The sequence below is a fragment of the Copadichromis virginalis genome, linkage group LG11 (genome assembly GCF_057382275.1).
Source record: "Copadichromis virginalis isolate Kocher_CV1m ecotype Utaka linkage group LG11, C_Virginalis_male_GT1.1, whole genome shotgun sequence".
Classification (NCBI taxonomy): domain Eukaryota; kingdom Metazoa; phylum Chordata; class Actinopteri; order Cichliformes; family Cichlidae; genus Copadichromis; species Copadichromis virginalis.
The window spans coordinates 38,643,464-38,668,025 of record NC_140628.1 but is presented as its reverse complement, the minus strand read 5'-3'; the positions used below and the strand labels follow the sequence as shown (position 1 = coordinate 38,668,025).

General features: G+C 42.7%; 2 protein-coding genes and 1 long non-coding RNA gene across 4 annotated transcripts; all 3 read right to left on the bottom strand.

The window, feature by feature from the left end:
- Nucleotides 1-762: 762 nt before the first annotated feature.
- LOC146699456 (C-type mannose receptor 2-like) lies at nucleotides 763-14,914 on the bottom strand. Its single transcript, XM_085472613.1, has 9 exons — nucleotides 14,784-14,914; nucleotides 13,463-13,819; nucleotides 12,852-13,377; nucleotides 6,766-6,790; nucleotides 6,435-6,609; nucleotides 5,114-5,470; nucleotides 4,669-5,028; nucleotides 1,850-1,947; nucleotides 763-1,459 (listed from the first exon to the last, which is right to left on the bottom strand). The coding sequence occupies exons 1-9, from the start codon at nucleotides 14,890-14,892 to the stop codon at nucleotides 1,319-1,321; spliced, it is 2,148 nt and encodes a 715-aa protein (XP_085328739.1). The 5' UTR covers nucleotides 14,893-14,914; the 3' UTR covers nucleotides 763-1,318.
- On the bottom strand, nucleotides 14,854-18,828 carry LOC146699455 (uncharacterized). 2 transcript variants are annotated; one of them, XM_085472394.1, is made up of 3 exons: nucleotides 18,312-18,828; nucleotides 17,433-17,635; nucleotides 14,854-15,139 (listed from the first exon to the last, which is right to left on the bottom strand). In XM_085472394.1, the coding sequence occupies exons 1-3, from the start codon at nucleotides 18,436-18,438 to the stop codon at nucleotides 15,113-15,115; spliced, it is 357 nt and encodes a 118-aa protein (XP_085328520.1). In that variant the 5' UTR covers nucleotides 18,439-18,828; the 3' UTR covers nucleotides 14,854-15,112. The 2 variants fall into 2 exon arrangements, with proteins under 2 accessions (XP_085328520.1, XP_085328519.1); XM_085472393.1 differs by having other exon boundaries at nucleotides 14,854-15,163; nucleotides 18,312-18,812.
- Nucleotides 18,829-23,493: 4,665 nt separating this feature from the next.
- Nucleotides 23,494-24,110, bottom strand: LOC146699454 (uncharacterized). The gene is made up of 2 exons (XR_014922832.1): nucleotides 23,705-24,110; nucleotides 23,494-23,573 (listed from the first exon to the last, which is right to left on the bottom strand). It is a non-coding gene; the product is annotated as an uncharacterized LOC146699454 (long non-coding RNA).
- Between the last annotated feature and the right edge of the window lie 452 nt (nucleotides 24,111-24,562).

Below are 24,562 nucleotides of genomic sequence, written 5' to 3'. Positions count from 1 at the left end.
CGCATGTTCAGAAACATTTTTGTCATTCTTTTAACAAACAAAATTCCTTCTTTTATATCTACATTTATTTACAAAACAAGTTACCTTTCTATACCTTGTTCATCTGAGAAATGTGCTTTGAACATTATACTGGTGAATCGAGTTGAATGCCTGCTATTGACGACAGAATAAAACATCAGTCTGTTAACAAGTAATTAATACTCTGAGTAGTTTTTGAGAAGAGTACTTTGCACTTTTACTCAAGTATTTTTAACACCAGTACTTTTACTTGTAATTGAGTACAATTTAACCACTGTAACAGTACTTGTACTTGAGTACAAATTTTGAGTACTCTTTCCACCTCTGGTGTGCAGCAGTGAATGCACCGCTGTGTGGACAGGTACTCTGGTCTTGATGTGGAGTTTTATCAGACTGTGAAACACTTTGTGTTTTAAAACAGAAAATATTTGATCTGAATTTATTTTGAAAATCACCGTCACACAGCCGTCTCGTCGCTTTCACAGATTTTTCTGTGAACAGATGAGCAGCAGAAGTTTTCAGCATTTTACATTCAGATGTTTCACAAACTGTTGGATTGTCTGTCTGGGATTTCATAGCCAGTCATGTGACTGCTGTCCCGCCAATCAGCTTCACTGTATGTGAGACTCTTATTGTTTAGCATTAAACTTCATGTTGTCTCAGCCTTTATGATGTGTGTTACTGGCATCAAATTCAAAATAAGAGCATAAAAATGAAGCAACTGAAAGTTCTGACAGGACAATAAAATATCAATAGACTTTATTGAATAGAGTTTACAATGAAGATGGATGCAGAGCCATGACTGTAGTTTACAGAATCAAACAGCAGCAGAGACATTTCTGAGACAGAAAAATGTATATTTAATATGATAATAGAGAGCATAAATGCGCGATTCACTGACATATATGGCATATCTACTGTTATATTGCTGGGTGCTCATTTGAACTATAAAGTATGAAGTCAAAAAGCTCAGACATCAGGCTGCTCTGAACACTCAGTTTCACCTTTTTCTCCTCTTGAACTTTCATATGTAGAGACAGGATATCATGAACATTTATATCTGAGACACAGAAGGTCCGCCCACCCGCTCACCTGCAAACTTTAGCTTCACCAATCAGAAGAAACAAAGAGGCATAAAACAGCTCATCAGACACTCTGATCTGAGCTTAGGATAAAGAAGGATGATTTCCAACTGTCAGTCATGCAAAGCTACGCTGTTACAGTCCAGCAGTCAGAGTACAGAGATGGAAATAAGTTGAATTACACAGCAGATCATCTGAGGAACATCAGCCAATAACGTTCAGACTAAACCGCCACAGTCTTCCTTCTCACAGTAAGTGGCTGTCTCCTCCTCTCTGTGGAAAACCTTCCCATCAGGCTGCGTCCTCCACCTCAGCTTCACCTCCTCAGTGACTCCTTGCTCCACCAGCTTCTCCCTCACCTGAAACACAGTTTTCACACATTAACAGAAGCTCCTCATTAATCAGCCGTTGTTTCTGTAGTGAGCAGAAAACGTTGTTGGTGCTGTTTCTGGGGGAAATGAACTAAATGAACTGGCTGGGGATGAAACTGAAGTCTGGAATTAGGCCTCATTGCCTGTCATTGGTTCACGTCGTCTCCTCACAGTAATCTGAAATTAAGTGACTTCTTCAAGTTACCAGTTAAAAAGGTTAAATAATACAAATGGATGGGATTGCATTAAACGAGCCCCGTATCTCTGCAGCTGTGTGCTGTCACGTGTCCCTGAACCTGCACAGACTCACTGCTCTCTATCATTTCACAGTAGTTATAGCGGTCTGTTCCTTGTATCGGGGCCCGTGTGACCTCTGACCTGCTGCAGGATGGATTCTTGCACTGTGGGGTCGTTCAGGTCTGCAGATCCCGCCCTCAGCTGAACCTTCACTGACCTCAAGGCTGAAGGTTTGACATCTGCAGAGAAAGAAAAGGGCCATTCAATTCAATTTTATTTATACATCACTAAATCACAACAACAGTCGCCTCAAGGCGCTTTATACTGTGCGGTAGACCCTATAGTAATACATATAGAGAAAAAACCAAGCAATCAAATGACCCCCTATGAATAAGCACTTTGGCGACAGTCAGAAGGAAAAACTTTTTCCCTTTTAACAGGAAGAAACCTCCAGCAGAACTCAGAGCTCAGGGAGGGGCGCAAATGGAAGAACGCAGTCTTACATATTTGTTTAATATGTGCATTGAAGGACATGTCCTGGTCAAAAATGACTCCAAGGTTCCTCACAGTGTTACTGGAGGCCAAGGTAATGCCATCCAGAGTAAGAATCTGCTTAGATACCATATTTCTAAGCTTTTCAGGGCCGAGTACAATAACCTCAGTTTGATCTGAATTAAGAAGCAGAAAGTTAGCGGCCATCCAGGTCTTTATGTCTTTAAGACATTCCTGCAGTGTAACTCATTGGTGTGTGTTATCTGGCTTCATGCACAGATAGAGCTGGGTGTCATCTGCATAGCAGTGTAAATGTATGCTATGTCTTCTAATGATGCTGCCTAAGGGAAGCATGTATAATGTAAAAGTGCTATATAAATAAAATTGATTTGATACTTTACTTAGGCAATCAAATTAAGATAGATTTTATGTTGTTGGTTTTAAAGAACTGGATGGATATTTTAATGTATTTTTTATTTCTATTTTTCAAGAGTTGGAGAAGTGCCCTTTTTTCATAACTTGGCCTACCCTTTTTAGTTTTGTTAATATTGGCAATAGTGAGAAGTACTATGGTTGGATTCAAATGTATTTAACATAGGGCATCTAATTAAGGTAAATGTCATGTTTTTAGTTGGTAGAATCTGATGAGCAATATTTTATTTTATTATTTTTTATTTTGTTTTTCAGTTTTCCTCCTGAGTGATTGCCACCTTAAGGTGGTCAGGGGGTTTGTGTGCCTCAGTGACACTAAGATCTAGACCTGCAGAAGCTGAGCCTTCAGGGGGGACACCCAAGTTGGTCAGGTTTTAGGGTAGAGGTTTGACAAAGTGCAATCCAATTACATGACAAAAACAGTTATTCAGAGCACCCCACATTCGCCTCAGCTGCCACCATGTGCCCCCTTTACATTTCTGTCTGCCCCCTCATATATGCCTGTCTAGAACCAGCCCAGCACACCACCCCCTCGGCCTGTGCTTCGAGATTTCTGGTAGTTAGAATGACTCGGGGGTGTTGATTCATTTAAACTAACATAATCATCCTGCTGCAACCAGGTTTCTGTAAGGCAGAGTAAATCGATTTGTTGATCAATTATTAAGTCATGTACTAACAGAGACTTGGAGGAGAGAGACCTAATCTTTAATAATCCACATTTCACTGTTTTACTCTTTGGTTCAGATGTGGATACTGTATTGTTCTTTCTTTGTGATTGTTTATGTTTAAGTTGTTTGTTTCTGGTTTTAGTTTGTTTTTTGTCTGTTTGGAAGCTGACACAGTCTCTATGGAGATGGGTTTTTGGGGGGGTAGCAGGAGGAGAGAAGCTGCAGAGAGGCGTGTAAGACTGCAACTCTGCTTCCTGGTCCCAACTCTGGATAGTCATATTTTGGGGGGTTTAATAAATTTGTCCATATTTCTAGAAATGAGAGCTGCTCCATCCAAAGTGGGATGGATGCCGTCTCTCCTAACAAGACCAGGTTTCCTCCAGAAGGTTTGCCAATTATCTATGAAGCCCACATCGTTTCTGGGACACCACTCAGACAGCCAGCAATTTAAGGAGAACATGCGGCTAAACATGTCACTCCTGGTCTGATTGGGGAGGGGACCAGAGAAAACTACAGAGTCCCACATTGTTTTGGCAAAGTTGCACACCGATTCAATATTGATTTTAGTGACCTCTGATTGGCGTAACCGGGTGTCATTACTGCCGACGTGAATTATGATCTTACTGAATTTACGTTTACCCTTAGCCAGCAGTTTTTAATTTCCTTCAATGTCGCCTGCTCTGGCCCCTGCCGGTGTCTCTAGCTTCACATGTCTGAGAACAGAATCACCAATTACCAGAGTTTGACCCCCGGCGGGTGTGTCGCCGAGTGGGGAAAAACGGTTAGACACATGAACGGGTTGGTGGTGTACCTGGGGCTTCTGTTTAGGACTATGCTTCCTCCTCACCGTGACCCAGCCGCCCTCTTTCCCCAGCTGCTTGGGGTCTGCCGGGGAACAGCTAGCGGGGCCTACGCTATCTTCGGCTGCACCAGCTACAGGGGCCTGGCTAGCTATGGGTGAATGAAGGGTGCGAAGCCGAGTCTCCAATTCAGTAATCCTGGCCTCCAGAGCTGCAAATATGCTACATTTGTTACAGATATCATTACTGCTAAAGGAGTAACTAAACATCTGACACAATGAGCAAGAAAGTGCAGGAGGGACAGGTGAAGTAGCCATGGTGCACGTGAAGATTATACTATGAAAACAGAAGTTATCTAAAGGTTTTTAATTAAATTGCTACGCAGATAAGCTACTCAACTACTACTTCCTGTTCCTGTGTTGAAACAGGAACAGGAAGTGATACTCTACCGCAGACAGAGCAAACACTAAATGACAGCGCCACCCAAAGCATCGGCAGTGCTGTGCCAAGAGTGTCCGGATGAGCCCAGGAGGACCAGACTGTGCAGAAACACAGAGGACAGACTCACCTCTGGAGCAGAGGAAGGGGCGTTGGTCATCACAGTTATGACTGTTGAAGGAGCCTGTTGATCCGACTATTGTGGCACAGTTTACGCTGTCATCAGGCTGCCCGGGCCCCCACGGCAGGTTGGAGGCTGTGCTCGAGTTTGACCACGTCCAGTATTTTCTGTACAGTCCAATCCAGGCTTGATAATAAGATGGCATGATAGAAGCGACCTGGCTGTTGTCCTGCGTGTTGGTGATGGTGCTCAGGTCTGTGTACGTCTGTCTGCAGTAAGACTGAGCATCAGACCAGGTCATTGAGTTCTCCACCAGGATATAAGACCAGGTCATTGAGTTCTCCACCAGGATGTGTTTGTTAGTCGCAGCTGAAACAAAAGATCAGACGGATTCAAACCTGCAGCTAAAATGTTCAGTTTGTCAAACCCTGGTACCAAAGTCTGAAACACTCACCGTCATAGCAGACAAAGTAATAAGTAGCTGAGCACGGTCTTGTGGACCATGATCCAGATCCAGTTATTATCACACACTCATCAGTCCCTGGCTGTCCCGGTGACCACATGTTAAACCAGGATGACTGAACTGGACCGAGGCGAGACCATTTCCAGCCTTTGGAGAGTCCAATCCACGCCTCGGTGCTCCCCGCCCTTTTCTGGGCTTCCTGGATGAGAGCTGAGCTGTTAACGATGGCGAGGTCAATGTACTCATCTCTGCAGTATTGCTGAGCATCGTTCCAGGACTTCTGCAGGTCAACCAGGTGGAGCTGTCTGACTAACTGATCAGACTGAAGATGGCAGACCATCACGTAACCTGAGAGGACACGAGTCAGTCAGCGCGGTCACAGACTCACCTCAGCTCGACTATTTTAGTCATCAGGAGAATAAATTCTTTACATGCTACCACAACGCAAACTTTTTGTTGACATCTTTAAAGACGTGAATATATGTTAATATATGTGTCCTTCAAAGGATGTGTAACTCGTGTACTGGTTAAAAGGTGTTTTACGGTGCCTGTGGACACCTACACACTGGTTTCCTGCTCCAGGGCGAAACTCTCACATCAGCTTAAAAAGCTGCTTTAACAGTGCTAAGTTTGTTTTTCACTCTGGCCTTATTGCACATGTATTTGGACGATTTTTCCTCTTCAGTGTGCACAATGAAGGAAAACGACGTGTTAGTGGTCGAGGCTCAAAGCTGAACAACACGTGCACTAGGGCTGGGCCATATTATACCGTTCACGGTAATACCGGTACAATGTTAGGCAACAATAAGAAAATGAAATATCATGATAAATATTTTTGGCCATATCGCCCTGCTCTAACGTGCACACGGACGTGGTAAAAGCAGTCAGGATCTTTTTCAGCGAGCTGACGGGTTTGCAGCGTTTCAGGCTTTCAGTCAGATTTCTACACAGAAAATAAAATCAAGACGTGTTTTTCTCAGCAGTGCACACAAACAGCCACGTTCATGCACTGACTCTTCCCTCCTTTCTTTCTTTACTCTTTTACTTCACTTTATACAAACTCTTACAAACTACCGACCATTAAACTGTCAATCAAACTTCTAACTGGACCCAAAGAAACCTTTAGAAGTTTAGTTGACATGACAAAGGTCTTTGGAGATTGTACGAGTGTTCCTGTGACTGCTTGAAGCTCGTTTACAGACACCTTTAAAATAATCCCTATGGAGCAGTTCACTTTGTGCTTTCTTTGATTTTCTGACATCAAAAGTTTTATTCAAACTGTAAATGAGGCGACTGAGATGAGTTCACAGACCTGAGAGCAGCAGCAGGATCAGTCCACACCTCTTCATGACTGAGAGCTGAAAAACTGTGAAGACGTCCTCATGAATCTCATCTGCAGCTGCTCGTTCATTATTAATCATAACACTTAAAGCAGCATCAACAAAGAGGCAGCTGTCTCTGTCATTCACTCCATTTCTATCTATAATCTAATCATTCAAACAAAACTATCAAACATATTCAACATTTGAAACGTTCAACTTTAAAAATGTTGTCTTCCTTCAATTATCATCATTTTGTTTATTAGAATACCAGACAATGAATGTGTGAGATTATCAAATAAACCAAACATATGCAGAACATACCCGACACGATGAGACGTCTGTGCAGCTGTGACACAGTCAGAACTCTTCATCTGATATAAATGTCATCCTCGCTCCTCCTCCCACGTCCATCAGAGACTTTGTAAAAGTGGTTTTTTAGAAAGCAGCCCAGTGTTCATTACAGTGCATTTGTTTAAAGATGCTCAGAGTCGTTTAACTGAAGATGACTTATTCAAAGTTATTACAGATGCAAACAGACTGACGTCTGCCCGACCACTTCAGTCTTATTTGAATAATGTTGTCATTATTAGAATTGGGAGAAAAGAGCGTTCAAGCTCGACTCCTCCAAACAAATCAGTGATGATGACGACACAACCCGACACATTTCACATGTCAGTTCCAATCATAGAGAACAAACAGTTTTTATTTTGTTCTTTGTTTGTTTGGCTTCAGCGTCTTTTTAATGATGTTACAGTTTTAGTGCATCTCCTCTAAAAGTGCAAAACGTGCTTTGAGAGTCTCACACAGCACCACTCCCAAAGATGGAGGCTCAGTCACAGACAAATAAAATGCACTGATTTTAAAGTCACCACTAAATTTCACTGAAAGAAGAAGCCAGACCTGCCCTGGATCATGAAAAAGGTGCAGTTTGAGCACTGTGGGTCCTTTTAGTCATCAGCTACAGGCTAAGCTGCTGGTTTGCTGACGCTGAACAAAGATCTGGTTTCCAGGAATTACTGAGTTCGATCCTTTATTTCTACTGGTCACGCTCAGTCAGGTTAAATGAGCGCAGCTAATGAGCTGCAGAGGTAGCAGAATCAAAATGCTTTATTAATACCAGAGGAAATAATGTGGTCACAGTTCCTCCAATACAATCAATAAATAAAATATAATATGCTACAAAGTTACAAAATATAATAAAGTAGCTCCGATATATAGCTTTATTCTAAATATCCCAGTTTGTTACACAAAATTTAATATAGATAGTTAAATTAAGGCGCCCCTCAACAGATTTGGCATGAAAAGAAGGGAAGTAACATGGGGAGTCCACCTTAACTTTATTCACTGTAGTGTCTCAGTGCTCGTGATGCAGGGGCAGTGTAAACGGAGGATGGATGGAGGGGGGTGGGTGCTCCACCTTGGATATGACGATGATGATTACACTCCTGCTCACTCAGTGGAATTTTTCTGCTGCTGGGCCCAAACTCATCCTTTCCTTTTACTGAGCTCACAGGTGAAACAGGCTCTTCCTCGCTCCACGCTTCTGTGTAAATGCATGTAGCCCCGCCCCTTCCAAGGTCACATGATGTTGCTCACTTCCTGAGTGAAAATACAAGATTTTTTACACTTGGCAAGTAATTTGGAGGCAGAATAAGGAAGCCGTATAAGTATTTAATCTTGTCTGTAGACTGTATACTACAAAGTTCAACACAGCCAGACTTTCTTTGAGTCAGCTGCCTCAACAAAGTCTTAAAGAGATAATAAAGACAGCGGTTATCAACTTTCTCTGTTGAGATGGGCTTTTTAACCCTGTGAGGTCATCATCACTGATGACCCTGAACCTAACTGTCCCAAACCCTGTGTTGTGGTTAGTGTCAGACGCAGAGTCAGTATAATAAAGATAGCCATGGACGACTTTCAGGACATGCTTACTAATCTACAGCCTAATAAATCAAATGAATATTTCCAGAAACTGATCACAGGTGACCCCTCACATCCTGCCCACCAATTCTTTGACCCGCTGCCCTCTGGTCAGCACCCCAGCTCAATCAGGTCCCACACACCTCCCCCCACACCCCACCCTGACCACCCACCCACAAATCAGAGCCATGGTCTGGGTAACCCTCATCACTCAGGACGCTCACACACAGACTCAGTTTGCACTACTTCAAAGCACTTTGCAACCTGTTCTTCCAAATTGTTTATTTCTGCACAGTTGTTGTCGAGCACCCACAATTTCGTTGTACATGTTCAGCGACAATAAAAAGCTATTTTGTTTAATTCTATTTAATGTGAGGAGCAGGATTTTTCAATTCAGTTCAGTTCAATTCAATTCAATTTTATTTATATAGCGCCAAATCACAACAAAAGTCGCCTCAAGGCGCTTCATAGATACAGAGAAAAACCCAACAATCATATGACCCCCTATGAGCAGCACTTTGGTGACAGTGGGAAGGAAAAACTCCCTTTTAACAGGAAGAAACCTCCGGCAGAACCAGGCTCAGGGAGGGGCGGGGCCATCTGCTGTGATTGGTTGGGGTGAGAGAAGGAAGACAGGATAAAGACATGCTGTGGAAGAGAGACAGAGGTTAATAACAGATATGATTCAGTGCAGAGAGGTCTGTTAACACATAGTGAGTGAGAAAGGTGACTGGAAAGGAAAAACTCAATGCATCATGGGAATCCCCGGCAGCCTACGTCTATTGCAGCATAACTAAGGGAGGATTCAGGGTCACCTGGTCCAGCCCTAACTATATGCTTTAGCAAAAAGGAAAGTTTGAAGCCTAATCTTGAAAGTAGAGATAGTGTCTGTCTCCTGAATCCAAACTGGAAGCTGGTTCCACAGAAGAGGGGCCTGAAAACTGAAGGCTCTCCCTCCCATTCTACTTTTAAATACTCTAGGAACAACAAGTAGGCCTGCAGAGGTACGAGAATTCATGAACACATAACTCCAATTTTAGCCAAATTACATTGGCTCCCTGTTAAATATCGTATAGATTTTAAAATTCTTTTGTTCACTTTTAATATTTTGAATAATTTAGCGCCCAGTTATCTTTCTGATTTACTCCATTCATACAATCCCAACAGGGCAGTTAGATCATCCAACCATAGGCTCCTAGCACAACCTAGGACTCGAATAAGTCGAGAGGCGACCGGGCCTTTGCATCCGTGGCACCCAGACTCTGGAATAACCTCCCCGTTCATATTCGCACTGCCGAGTCTATCCAGTCTTTTAAATTACGTCTTAAAACTTATTTTTTTACTTTGGCTTTTGATTCTGTCTAGTTGGCTGTTTTAGCTTGTTGCGTTGTTACCTATTGTTTGTTGTCCTCTTCTATTGTTTGTTTTAACTGTCTCGTGTTTTTATTGACTGTGAAGCACTATGGTCAACACTGTTGTTTTTAATATGTGCTATATAAATAAATTTTGATTTGATTTGATTTGATTTGATTTGCAGAGCGAGAGCGAAGTGCTCTAATAGGGTGATATGGTACTACAAGGTCATTAAGATAAGATGGGGCCTGATTATTTAAGACCTTGTATGTGAGGAGCAGGATTTTGAATTCTGGATTTAACAGGAAGCCAAAACAGGAGAAATCTGCTCTCTTTCTAGTCCCTGTCAGGACTCTTGCTGCAGCATTTTGGATCAGCTGAAGGCTTTTCAGGGAGTTTTTTGGACTTCCTTGAACCATGCCACCCTCTTCCCAGGAGGAAGGGCAACAAACTGGCTATTATATTAAGATTTGTAAATTGAAAGCACAAGAACACGCTGCTGAAACAAGGAAGAAAATTAAAAGGATCTAATGTCTTTATCAATGAACATCTAACCAAACACAATGCTGAAATAGCCACAAAAGCACGACACCTTAAGAAGCTGGGAACATTTCAAAGCACTTGGACGACAAACTGTAAAATATTCATTAAACTAAACGGATCACCAGAGGAAGCCAAAGTTCTGACCATTAAAAACATGGCGGAGGAGGAGTTGGCCGTCCGACTGCGGTCTGGAGTGTGGGGCCTCCCTGCTGCTGCGGAGTCGGGGCGGTCTGCCTCTCCCCACCGCAGGAAAAAGGGTAACACCACCTGGGTCTGGGTGCAGTTCCCCCCTCCAGGGGCAAGGGTACCTAGACCCGGTTCGTAGAGTACGCTTGGGGAGTGTGATCGTGTGTACAGCGTCTCTTTATGTCTGTCTCCACGTTGGTTGAGTGTGGAGTGAGTGCATATGAGAGCATGAGGGTGGGAATGGATGTTTGTATCTGTGTGTGCCTGTATGTCTGTGTCTATATGTCAGGTTGGGTATCAGGCGCCACCTCTCTGGGGACATCTCAGGCCCTCCAAGGTATGGAGGCCTATCTCCCCCTACCACCACTTCCCCTGCCAGTGGCGGACTCCCTCAGACATCGGTGCGTTGGTGGTTCTTTGTGTCCGGGGGTGGGCGTCCGGGTACACACCGGCTCACTCCTTGGCGGCCGCTTATCGGGGCCTGGAGCCTGGGGCTCGCTCGGGCCACTTTGGAGGTGGGGTGCCCCCGGCCTCTCGGCCTGGGGCTCGGTCACTCAGGCGCAGCTGCCCCTCTGTTGGTCTTCCTTGGTCTCTTGTGTTCTGGGGGCCTCTGGATGTCTGGAGTTTTGATCTCCTCCATACCTGCTTCACACCCTGGAGGACGGGGCTGTGGCCCCCCCACACCCTCTAGCAGATCATTACATGAAGGAACCTTTTAAAAAAAACAAGCGCGTCCATGCTCACAGGTGTACACACGGGTGATCACACCCACAAACTACACCCTTTTTGGCTCCTACCTCAAAGCACACTGTGTTCTGTTGATCTTATGTGCTGCACAATAATGTTTAACATTTAGTATTTACTGTCATATTCCCATATATCATTGTGATGTTGTTTATTCTATTACTCTTGTTCTCTTCTGCTTGTTTTCTTTTTTCTTTCTCAACAGGTGAAATTAAAAAAGTATCTACTGTTATCTACTGTTAGCTACTTTATTGTGATGGTGTTGTTTTTATTATGTTGCTCTTTGTTGTTTGTTTTCTCTTCTGGTTTTTTTCTCCATACAGGTGATCCAGGTGTTTTGTTTGCTTTTCTGTTTTTTTCTTCCCCCCTTCTCACCGTCTCTTCTCCCCTCCTCTGTTTTTCTTTCTCTCCCTCTCTTTCTTTCATTCTTTCTCCCTGTCCTATCCCCCAGTCATGTCTGTCCCGTTTGTAGCAACTGAAAATAAAATAAATTCATAATTATAATAAAGGTCAATCAAATGGACCAATATGGCAAGTGTGGATACTGTATTGTTCTTTCTTTGTAATTGTTTATGTTTAAGTTGTTTGTTTCTGGTTTTTAGTTTGTTTTTGTCTGTTTGGGAGCTGACACAGTCTCTATGGAGATGGGTTTTTGGGGGGGTAGCAGGAGGAGAGAAGCTGCAGAGAGGCGTGTAAGACTGCAACTCTGCTTCCTGGTCCCAACTCTGGATAGTCATATTTTGGGGGGTTTAATAAATTTGTCCATATTTCTAGAAATGAGAGCTGCTCCATCCAAAGTGGGATGGATGCCGTCTCTCCTAACAAGACCAGGTTTCCTCCAGAAGGTTTGCCAATTATCTATGAAGCCCACATCGTTTCTGGGACACCACTCAGACAGCCAGCAATTTAAGGAGAACATGCGGCTAAACATGTCACTCCTGGTCTGATTGGGGAGGGGACCAGAGAAAACTACAGAGTCCCACATTGTTTTGGCAAAGTTGCACACCGATTCAATATTGATTTTAGTGACCTCTGATTGGCGTAACCGGGTGTCATTACTGCCGACGTGAATTCTGATCTTACTGAATTTACGTTTACCCTTAGCCAGCAGTTTTAAATTTCCTTCAATGTCGCCTGCTCTGGCCCCTGCCGGTGTCTCTAGCTTCACATGTCTGAGAACAGAATCACCAATTACCAGAGTTTGACCCCCGGCGGGTGTGTCGCCGAGTGGGGAAAAACGGTTAGACACATGAACGGGTTGGTGGTGTACCTGGGGCTTCTGTTTAGGACTATGCTTCCTCCTCACCGTGACCCAGCCGCCCTCTTTCCCCAGCTGCTTGGGGTCTGCCGGGGAACAGCTAGCGGGGCCTACGCTATCTTCGGCTGCACCAGCTACAGGGGCCTGGCTAGCTATGGGTGAATGAAGGGTGCGAAGCCGAGTCTCCAATTCAGTAATCCTGGCCTCCAGAGCTGCAAATATGCTACATTTGTTACAGATATCATTACTGCTAAAGGAGTAACTAAACATCTGACACAATGAGCAAGAAAGTGCAGGAGGGACAGGTGAAGTAGCCATGGTGCACGTGAAGATTATACTATGAAAACAGAAGTTATCTAAAGGTTTTTAATTAAATTGCTACGCAGATAAGCTACTCAACTACTACTTCCTGTTCCTGTGTTGAAACAGGAACAGGAAGTGATACTCTACCGCAGACAGAGCAAACACTAAATGACAGCGCCACCCAAAGCATCGGCAGTGCTGTGCCAAGAGTGTCCGGATGAGCCCAGGAGGACCAGACTGTGCAGAAACACAGAGGACAGACTCACCTCTGGAGCAGAGGAAGGGGCGTTGGTCATCACAGTTATGACTGTTGAAGGAGCCTGTTGATCCGACTATTGTGGCACAGTTTACGCTGTCATCAGGCTGCCCGGGCCCCCACGGCAGGTTGGAGGCTGTGCTCGAGTTTGACCACGTCCAGTATTTTCTGTACAGTCCAATCCAGGCTTGATAATAAGATGGCATGATAGAAGCGACCTGGCTGTTGTCCTGCGTGTTGGTGATGGTGCTCAGGTCTGTGTACGTCTGTCTGCAGTAAGACTGAGCATCAGACCAGGTCATTGAGTTCTCCACCAGGATATAAGACCAGGTCATTGAGTTCTTCACCTGGATGCGTTTGTTAGTCGCAGCTGAAACAAAAGATCAGACGGATTCAAACCTGCAGCTAAAATGTTCAGTTTGTCAAACCCTGGTACCAAAGTCTGAAACACTCACCGTCATAGCAGACAAAGTAATAAGTAGCTGAGCACGGTCTTGTGGACCATGATCCATCACTAGATATTGTAACACACTCATTGGTCCCTGGCTGTCCCGGTGACCACATGTTAAACCAGGATGACTGAACTGGACCGAGGCGAGACCATTTCCAGCCTTTGGAGAGTCCAATCCACGCCTCGGTGCTCCCCGCCCTTTTCTGGGCTTCCTGGATGAGAGCTGAGCTGTTAACGATGGCGAGGTCAATGTACTCATCTCTGCAGTATTGCTGAGCATCGTTCCAGGACTTCTGCAGGTCAACCAGGTGGAGCTGTCTGACTAACTGATCAGACTGAAGATGGCAGACCATCACGTAACCTGAGAGGACACGAGTCAGTCAGCGCGGTCACAGACTCACCTCAGCTCGACTATTTTAGTCATCAGGAGAATAAATTCTTTACATGCTACCACAACGCAAACTTTTTGTTGACATCTTTAAAGACGTGAATATATGTTAATATATGTGTCCTTCAAAGGATGTGTAACTCGTGTACTGGTTAAAAGCTGTTTTACGGTGCCTGTGGACACCTACACACTGGTTTCCTGCTCCAGGGCGAAACTCTCACATCAGCTTAAAAAGCTGCTTTAACAGTGCTAAGTTTGTTTTTCACTCTGGCCTCATTGCACATGTATTTGGACGATTTTTCCTCTTCAGTGTGCACAATGAAGGAAAACGACGTGTTAGTGGTCGAGGCTCAAAGCTGAACAACACGTGCACTAGGGCTGGGCCATATTATAGCGTTCACGGTAATACCGGTACAATGTTAGGCAACAATAAGAAAATGAAATATCATGATAAATATTTTTGGTCATATCGCCCTGCTCTAACGTGCACACGGACGTGGTAAAAGCAGTCAGGATCTTTTTCAGCGAGCTGACGGGTTTGCAGCGTTTCAGGCTTTCAGTCAGATTTCTACACAGAAAATAAAATCAAGACGTGTTTTTCTCAGCAGTGCACACAAACAGCCACGTTCATGCACTGACTCTTCCCTCCTTTCTTTCTTTACTCTTTTACTTCACTTTATACAAACTCTTACAAACTACCGACCATTAGACTGTCAATCAAACTTCTAACTGGACCCAAAGAAACCTTTAGAAGTTTAGTTGACATGACAAAGGTCTTTGGAGATTGTACGAGTGTTCCTGTGACTGCTTGAAGCTCGTTTACAGACACCTTTAAAATAATCCCTATGGAGCAGTTCACTTTGTGCTTTCTTTGATTTTCTGACATCAAAAGTTTTATTCAAACTGTAAATGAGGCGACTGAGATGAGTTCACAGACCTGAGAGCAGCAGCAGGATCAGTCCACACCTCTTCATGACTGAGAGCTGAAAAACTGTGAAGACGTCCTCATGAATCTCATCTGCAGCTGCTCGTTCATTATTAATCATAACACTTAAAGCAGCATCATGCTCAGAACTTCATGCTCTTAACATTTAATCAAATCAGAATCAGGTTACGTTCATTGTCGAGTGTCTTCATTCGCCTTACAGACAGGTCTGAACACAGCAAACATGAGAACCACATTTTTTGAGGTTTATTGTGTTTGTTGTTTCTTTGACATCACCTGAAAGGCTTTTCTTTGATGAGATACACTGATGAAGCTTCCCCTTATTCAGACGGAGGTTCTTGGTCAGCCTGAGAGCGAGAATGACGGTAACCCTGAGTAAGAAGCACGAGACTTATCAACACTAAAACAAGCAGAAATTATTTAGTTAAATTATTATTTAGAAACAACAAAAACAGGACAGTTAAAAGTTTTAACTCCAGTAAATCGATGTTTCAGCACATCATTTTTTCTCTCCTTATGTTTTTGGATTTGGTCGTCTCTGCGTCAACACGACGTCTCTGTGGTGCATTTCAGAGGAGCTAACAGTGAAACTCAAACCTGTGAGTTCCTCCTCACCCAGGCTGCACGACATGTTTCAGTTACAATGAACTTATTGAAAAATCAAAGGAAGTGAAACACTGACCACAGAGACATTAAACCCACCACCTCAGTGTGTCAGCCAGTGTCTTCATCAGCACTGCTGACCACACGTTTAAAGAAGTCATTCAGTCGGCTCATTAAAACGTAAGGATGGCAGTTTGGGACAAAAACAGTCTGTGAGGGCTCCTGTTCCTGCTGGCAGGTAAGACTGACTGTGATGATGATGATCATTTGATTTGCTTCTCAAACTTTGGTTTGGAATAATTTTGGCCAAAAAGCTTCTGTTTTCCCATCAAACTGTTATTAATGAACAGATTTGATTGAGTTAAATGAGTTTTTTAATCTCTTGAATGTTTCAGATGGATCAAAAATTCTCTCTCAAGAAAATCTGAACAGTAAAGAAGTTTGAATGGTTGTGTCTGATGTTGATCTGATGACATTACCTTTGCATTCTGCATCAAAAAGTCAGAACTTTTCAAAGATCTTGTTGTTTGAACTGAAACTTTGTTTTAGTGCTTCACACCGCAGTCTGTATTTACTGACGATCCCTGGCTGCCCCAGTCTGCATGGCAAATATCCTTCGGCAAGATACTAACCCTAAGTTGCCTCTGATGCAGCCATCGGTGTATGAAAGCACTGACAAGCATAGAAAGCAGTGTTTGTGTGAATGGGTGAATGTGGCATGTTGTATAAAGCGCTATAGAAGAGTCAGTCCCTTTACCGTCCATCACTAAACTGAGTCACTGCGTTCTAATCGCTGTTTGCTCGTCTTTAGGTGCTGTGGGTCAAACTGTGATCTATCCTCTCTGGTCTACTTGTGCTGTCAGAGGATCCACTGCCACGCTCCCCTGCACCTTCACACTGACTTTCAATGAGAGTGAAGTTTCACGAGAGGCCATCAGAGTCCGCTGGTATCAGAGCCGGTGGTATCAACTCTGTCAGCTCACCAAACCATTTGGTTACGACAGTGATTCAAAAAACAACACACAACATAATTTTGCTAAATGCCCAAAGTAGCCAAGGGCATCTGGTGAGCTTTTTGCAGCATCAGCTACTACCAGATTTAAAGTGTGGGCACCACATGGGACCAAAAAAGCTCTTGAGTTTAGCTGAAGCAACCTTGCCTGAACACCTTTATTTTTTCCCTTCATGTTGGCCCCATTGTCATAGGACTGTCCTCTGCAGTCTTCAAAAGGAATGTTAAGCTCCTCTATCCGTTTTAGGATGAGAGTTGACAAATGATCTCCTGTTGATTCCTCTGCAACAATGACAGAGAGCTGTTCCTTATGACTCAGATCAGGTGTGCAATCTAAAATGATGGAGAAATACTTTGATATCTTCCACAATGCATTTTATTATTCTTGAACTGATGGTGTCAATCAGTTCATTTTGGATTGTTTTTCCCAGATAACGTATGTGACTGCCAGCTCCACTTTCTACTCTACTGACATGCTGCTTCATCACTGGATCAAATTTGGCCATAAGCTCCACTTCTTTCAGAAAATTGCCATTGTCTGGTTTATTTAATGTGTCTGTGGACCCCCTGAAAGCCATGTTTCTTTCAGCTAAGGACTGAATTATTGCCACCAAACGATGTAGAACTTCACGCCACCTTTTTCTCTCAGCCTCAGCAAGTGCCATCTCTTGTTTATCTATTGTGAGTCCTTTCGCAAAACGGACCTCCAAGTCCTTCCATGTTGCCATGTGAGCATTATGCTCCTGGCTATCCTCATGGACCTTGAGCAAGTGGCTTGCATTTTTCCAGTCCTTCAGACCTTCCCTACTTAGTTTGTAATCTCTCTTGGAAAACATTTTGCAGCAGAAGCAGTGCAAGCTATCCTCTTTTTTCGAATACATAAGCCAGGTTCTTCTCACCTTTTCCCCATTGATTAAGAGTCTGTTAAAATAATCATGCTGACACCTTCGCCCGTCTTTCTGTTTCGGGAATGTGAAGTCACTATCAATTACAAATGGACCTCTGTGAACTAACTCTGTTCGTACCTTTTCAGTTAAAGCAGAAGGCCAGTCAGCAGGGTCTATTGGTGCAGCAGGAAGACCGCTTGATGCTGCTGCATCATGGCTGGGTTGTGCTGCTGGTGCTGCTGATGCTGCATCACTGGTGGGTTGTGCTGCTGAAGTGGAGGCAGCAGCGGTAGATGTGGTAGATGGCCCAGGGGTGGGATTTAGAAACTTCAACAGTGCATCTGAAGAGAGGAGTATGTGACACCACTGAGTATTAAAGTCTAATAATAAAAACATATGATTCCAGGAATAAAATGAAATGATATAATATAAATGAAAAACCAAAGAGATATATGTATGATGTTAACTGATATGCAAATTAGATTAGATTCAATTTATTGTCATCATTACAGTGAAATGCTGAATAGCAGAATGCAAAGTAACAGTATAATATCATATGAGAATGTTATGTTATGATTATCTTTGACCGAATCACAGCAGTGCTCATATTAAAAAACAGCATTCCCTCTCATGTGATATTGCTTAATTAACATTAATGATGTGCGCTTTAACAACTAGGCTTACAACTATAATATATACAGGGGTGGAAAAGTGACTATTACCTGCAGGGTAAACGTTAGCTAACCAGAAGGCAATAACAATGTAAACAAAAAACACCTGCTTAAAAGATGAATACAAATGAGGAATGGTGGGAAAGGTGGGAGTACTGTAATTACCTAACGTTACATTATTATTTTCCATAACAATTTAGCCCCCTCCACAATATTAACTGACGTTAAAACAGTTAACTAGCTATTTATTGATTAGCAATTAGCGAATCATGTAACATTAGCTTAATGCTAAAAATTTAGGTTACTATCACATTCAAATAATTTCATGTAGGCTAACGTTACCTACCTCTGTCTTTTTCTCGTTTCTCCTCCTCTTCTTCTCTCTTTTTTCTTCCCTGGCCACCTGACAGTTTTGGCCGTTTTGACATCTTGTGTCCAAAAGGAACCATGATACGGGAAGGGAGGGGGCGCATTGTACGGGGAGGGGGGGCGTAATGTTGTAACAAATAATGTTTCTATTAACTAAGCTTTACTTTGCATTTTAATTAACGTGGGATTATTTTTTGTATTTAGAAATAATAGTACCAACTTTTTTTTTTTTCAACATTTATGGCACTGGCGTGGCGCCCCCTGATGGACGGCGCCCTTAGCATTTGCCTATACGGCCTATGCCACGGGCCGGCCCTGCATTGAGGAGCCCTGTACAACACGTCTTCACATGGCTACCAGACACGCCCCCCGTCATTTTGTTATTATTCAATTCAGAACTGCCCAGACCAGACACAGTGACGTTTCACCAGAATCCCTTTGATCTCTGGTCTTCTTTATGACATCAGCACACGAAAACCTATAAATAGGGGAGAGGTTCTCACTCTTGGCAGTCTTTCAAAGAGAGTGGAAGAATTCACTAGGCAGGAAAACACTTAAACTACTCGAAACTTGCGTTTCTGACACAGTTGACGGTATTTTTTAAAAAATCTTTTAGTTGGTACAGAGATTTAGCATCAACTTCAATTTGAAATATGAGTCTGTCAAATCCTGTTGTATGCAACATGAGAGCCGAGAACGAAAAACTTAAACAGCAAATCAAAGAGCTGAAAAATGAGAATAAAACTCTCAAACAACAAAACTCTACCATACGTGACCTTAAAGTCGAGAACGCCGACCTTAAGGAGCAAAAAAGAGAGCTCATAAATGAGAACAAGATTCTCCAAAAAAACATTGAAGTTCTCTTCAAACGAAGTGGGTTCTCTAAAAACAAGAGGAAAAGAGACCTGCAACTAGAGAATGAAACAATTCACATCAGAATTCAAGAGCTGGAATATTTGAATACAGTTCTACAGGATTCACAAAGCTCCAATAGCAAAGAAATTCAGCAACACAAAGAGGTGATGCAGGAAATGCAGGATGAAATCAGAGAGCTGCAAAGCAAAAAGGCAGGCTATGTTATAAAAGTGAAAGGCATGGAAAAGGACAACCAGTCTTTAAGAGAGGAAAATGATGTGATGATAAAACGCATGTGTGAGCTGAAAAGGGACTTTGAAAAGGAAAAAGATGACATGCAACAGGAAATACAGGCTGTTAAAACTGAGCTCCATCAGGCAAACACAGCCTTTAAAGAGTTACAAGAGAGTGAAGAAAGAAAAAGGATCATGAATGAGGAAAACAAAACAACGGACAGTGAACAGCTCAGACAGACCCTGGAACGCCAATGCTTTGCACATGAAATTGACATATTGAGGCGGCATAACGAACTTCTTGAACAGGACCTCCAGGAGCTTTCCAAAAGGAGTGGTGATTCTCAAAAAGAACTGAAACCACACGATGAGGGTGCGAAAGGAGAATCACGGATCTTCAAAGCCACTGAGAAAGACTCCGAACATGATTTTGAAGTGACCAACAGAGAAAAGGAGTTGTTGTGCCATGAATTTGAGGAAATGAAAAGAGAGCTTGAAGAGGTCAAGAAAAATCTGTATGATTCACAGGAAGAACATAACAATCTGATAAACAACTACGATGTCCAAGTTGACATACTCAAACAACAAAATAAGGCCTTAGAAAATAAGGTTAGTGACCTTACCAAAAAGATGTGGAATGGACGGGAAGCGATGAGACAAATGGAAAAGAACTTTCAAGAACAAAGGAAGCTACTCGAAAATCTCCGAGGAGAATTCGAGGAAATTTAGCACAACTACGACTTTGGCCCTCCCTATTAAAGCTGGTTAACGCAGGTTCAATAGGGCTATAACTTAGACAATGGAAGTTCATTTGATTTAATTGGCCCAAAATGAGTGACTGCACCCAGACACTCAGTAGCAAAAAAATTACAGAGATTCAAGAGAGAAAACTGTTTCTGCATAGACTCCTATAGTACTGCAAGTCGTGTCATCGCTTGGTGTCCTGCATAGAGTGCAGGTTTAAGGTATCTACGTATCTTTCAGAATTAGAAGCTATGCTGCGTCAGGGGTTATAACAGCTGTGCCCCCCCCCCCAACCGGTCGAGGCAGATGGCCGCCCCTCACTGAGCCTGGTTCTGCCGAAAGTTTCTTCCTGTTAAAAGGGAGTTTTTCTTTCCCACCGTCACCAAGTCTAAGGAGCTTGGAGAAAAGCGCCTGGACTTCTTTAACTTAAAGAAGTCCAGGCGCTTTTCTTTCCAAGCTCCTTAGACTACTACGGCCTTGATGACTGATAACCTTCACAGACACTGTCATCAAGGGTTTGCTCACAGGGGATCATCTGATTGTTGGGGGGTTTTCTCTCTTATATTGTATGGTCTTTACCTTACAATATAAACAGCCGAGAAGCGGCTATTTTTGCGATCCGGTGCTTTAGAAATACATCTTAGCTGAACTGAACTCCATAACATCTGGACCGAAATGCCTACACACAACGGTAGGCATTTCAATCAAGAGCTCTGTCCAAAACGTTCAATGACAAGCATCAGCACCAGGATTGTTTTTTAGCTCACCAACAGTTTTTTATTGTAACTGCAACTTTGTAAGACTGGGTTGGGAGATGTTCTTGTGGTGAGCTTTTATTTACATAATTGGTTTCTTTAATAGTGAAATAAAATAAATTTGTATAACTGGAAACAGCGTTCTCATGTGTGATTATCACATTGTATTCTTTAAACCATGTAACAGAATATATAATATATATAATTTACTCATAGTCATATTAATGTCTAATGTGATTGAGTTTCCTCATCTCTACTTATGTGCTGATGTGTTCACTGAGGCCATTGTATGGTCCATTTTGGCTGCATTTCCATGTTTTAAACATGAAATTTGCTTATTTAAAGGGTGTCTCATGTATCTCTTATGCAGAAATATGTGTTGCCTAGCTGGACAAATGTAGCACAGGTCTACTATTATTGGCCTAATGTATTTTAACAATCATTTCAGCATCCAGATAATCTCTTTCATACTCCCTTAGATGAATTTAGCCTGGTTGTCATGAAATAGGCATTTGAAACAATAACTACCAGTATCTTCGAATGTGTGTGATTGCACTAATCCTACACATTCTTTGCAAGACAACTGGGTGCTTTTATGTAAAGAATGATCTGAGAACACTGAGGCTAATGAAGTAACAAGAGAAACATAGTAAGTAGTCTTTCAGTTTGCATGATCAATTTGGATTATTGTTCATTTTCATTTACCATGTCAACATGTTTTAGAGCAACGTTTTCTGATTTTGAGCTCTTTTAGGTGTAAGTCATCGTCAGTGATCACCCTAAGCCCAAAGCAACACCAAACATGGGCAACCAAAATGCATCATTTTGTTAGCATGTAATTGTTCTCCCAATTCTTAGAAATCAGGAAACAACAAAAATAACAATTTTAACTTACAGACATGAAACACTCCCCCACCCTGGAAAAAAGTCCATTTTGCCTTTTACAAAAATATAAGGTTAGTGTAATGTTAGATTTTGCATTACTACCTATGACTGAGACCTCAAAGGTAATTCCTCGACTGCTTCAGTAACAGCCTGGTTGATTTTAACAAGTTAAGTAAATTTGCGGTCAATTTAGACTCAATTCAAAATCTCCTACTTGGGACGAACACTAAATGTAAATAGCTGACTTTCTAAATAAACCTATCCATCTTTGCAAGGTCAATTTTTGCTTTCATTAAATTCCAAATGTTTAGCCATAATTAGCTTAGCTGTCCTACTCTTGTTACTGCTCTTTCCTACTGCTGTTACAATCAAATGAACATCTCTGCAAAGATAAATTAGCTGAGACCTTAGGTTGATGGTAGTTACTAGCAAACACAGAAACTTACATACACTATATAGTACAGTTCTATGATACATCACCAAATAGAACAATTTGTGGCAATGCAGACAAGCAGAGAAACAGTTTAATTAGTTGAATTTGTTCACTTGATCGGAGGTGTGTTTCCTGCAGATATACAACATCGGATCTCAATGATTTTAAATGAGTAAAAACCCTTGTGCGTTTAACCGGATTATTTATACCTTTAACATTCCAGCTTATAAAACGAAGAGCAGATGACTTTGCGAGCTTGCCATTCAGGTACCAAAATGCAGGTGCAGAAAAAATATGTCCCAACCTCTGGAATAATAAATCTTTCGTGCTTGAATCGATACGGTCCAATATCGTCTTTTCAGAGCTAGCAATAGCTCTCATAATCTCACTCATGTCATGGGGTGGTGCCTCCGGTCTGTCCTCAGCATGGTCCTGTCAGGATCTGACGGCGCCCTGACCGGTCGACCTGCCAGTGTGTGTGTATATCTGTGTGCGTGTGTATGTGTCTCTCCTATCGCCCTGTCTTCCCCTCCGGCTCCGCTGTGATGTGTTAGGAGGTAACCTAGCAACAGGCTACCTCCGACCCGGAAGTGCTGTCGCCCGGAGCTGCCGCACCTGCAGTCAATCCACCAGCTGCTGCCAATCAACTAGTAGCAGGGCTACTTAATGGTGTGGCTGAGCGACAGACAGCGCTGGAGTATTGCACTAAGCCTGGTAGTGTTTTTGAGTCGCTAACGTTATTGAAGTGCTGTCTGATAGTGATGGGCAGATGAAGCTTCATGAAGCACTGAAGCTTTTCATCCACTTGGTTCACCCCAACGCGAAGCTTCATGAAGCTTCATTTGCTCTAGCAGGACACCTACTGGACGTAAAAATAATAGCTGGCATGAATTTGAAGAGTGTGGCATTTTGCACACAGCCTGTAAATGTCAACAACAAAAGGAGTGTGTAAAACATGTATATTGTAGTGATGGCAGTATACTGTGTATATTTATAGTGGCAGTATGGGAAATGATTATTTGGAAATGCTTGAAATGGAAATGATCATTTACTGTGAGGTGAGGTGTGGTTGGGGTGTGGACAGTGGTTGTGCTTTTGTAACGTTGAGGTATGGACAGCTACACACTGAGGCTTTGAGCCTCAGTCCTGCCTGTTCACATTTTATTCTGTAAAAACTAAATTTTCACTGCTTTTATGACCTTTAGTGGGGAGAACATAGCTGGGATTTAATGATTTAACAAATCTTTTAACTCCTTTGTCCTCCACAATGCTAAATGGCTGGGAGTCCTCAATCACCATGCTGACCAGGTCTTCATCTATTTGAGATTGTTCTCCTGAGGAAAGACAATAAAGACAAAGCACAAATATAAATATCACACACGTAACTTATAACAGTTGTATAATATTGTTATATCATTTAGTAACATTACTGCATGCTATATTATCATTGCATTTGATGGCTCACCTGGTCTTGCTCCACAATCGGTGTTCCTCTTATTCTCATGCAAAGCTCTGTAGTGCCTAAGCATGGATGTTGTTGTTATATCCCAGCTCCCTGGCACATAGCAAACACTTCACCTTGTACAAAAGTCAAGACAGCTCAACATAAATTGTATTGCACCATCAGTATCATTAAAATACATCTTCTGTAGAAATTTACATACCTTGTTGGGAGGAATAAGATCAAAATGTTCCCACACAGGGGAGGACATCCTCCTCTTCTTAGCTGGCTCCATTCTCTCCTGACTTTCTCTCCTCACTCTCATAAACCTCCAAACGGTCTCCAAACTCTCTCTAACCGCAACTCTCCATCAAACACCCACATTTTGAATGAAGTCTGAGGGTTTATATCTGTCATAGCTCGCGGCAAAGTTCGAACATGTTACATGTTTCATTTTCATCGTACACTGAAAACATTGAGCTACATCAAAAAGTCGGCTCCATCTGCTGGCAGGCTGAGGTCTTTTCAGGTGTGCAGGACATTACTGAGGAGCGCTGTGGTGGTTTCTGTAGGCTTTTATGTGGCTGTCTGCCATGGAGGAGCAGGAAGTGGCTTATAGTTAATGAGGGTCAGCTCTGTCCTGGACAGAGGAGGTGAGTGAGAGGAGGATGTTATAAGCTAATGTCCATTATGGACAGCACCTCTCACCCCCTGGATGGGACCGTGGAGGTCCTGAGCCGCTCCTGCAGGAGTGACTGCTCAGCTCCTTCATCCCAGCAGCAGTCAGGCTGAGCATTATGCACACAGGAGGTATCATTTTTACTCCCACACTTTATATGAATTTTGTCATATCCATTTTTCCTCAGTACAAACCACTCTTTT

Excerpts from the sequence above, each read along its gene's own strand:
- LOC146699455 (XM_085472393.1), bottom strand. The coding sequence starts at position 18,438 with ATGCGCCCCCTCCCTTCCCGTATCATGGTTCCTTTTGGACACAAGATG. Across the intron at positions 17,636-18,311 it reads GAAACGAGAAAAAGACAGAG|ATGCACTGTTGAAGTTTCTA; the intron begins GTAGGTAACGTT and ends TCCTCTCTTCAG. Across the intron at positions 15,164-17,432 it reads CTTCTGCTTTAACTGAAAAG|GGTTACCGTCATTCTCGCTC; the intron begins GTACGAACAGAG and ends CTTCTTACTCAG.
- LOC146699456 (XM_085472613.1), bottom strand. The coding sequence starts at position 14,892 with ATGATTAATAATGAACGAGCAGCTGCAGATGAGATTCATGAGGACGTC. Across the intron at positions 6,791-12,851 it reads CAACACAGGAACAGGAAGTA|CTGCACAGACGTCTCATCGT; the intron begins GTAGTTGAGTAG and ends ACTGTGTCACAG. Across the intron at positions 5,029-5,113 it reads TTACTTTGTCTGCTATGACG|CTGCGACTAACAAACACATC; the intron begins GTGAGTGTTTCA and ends CTTTTGTTTCAG.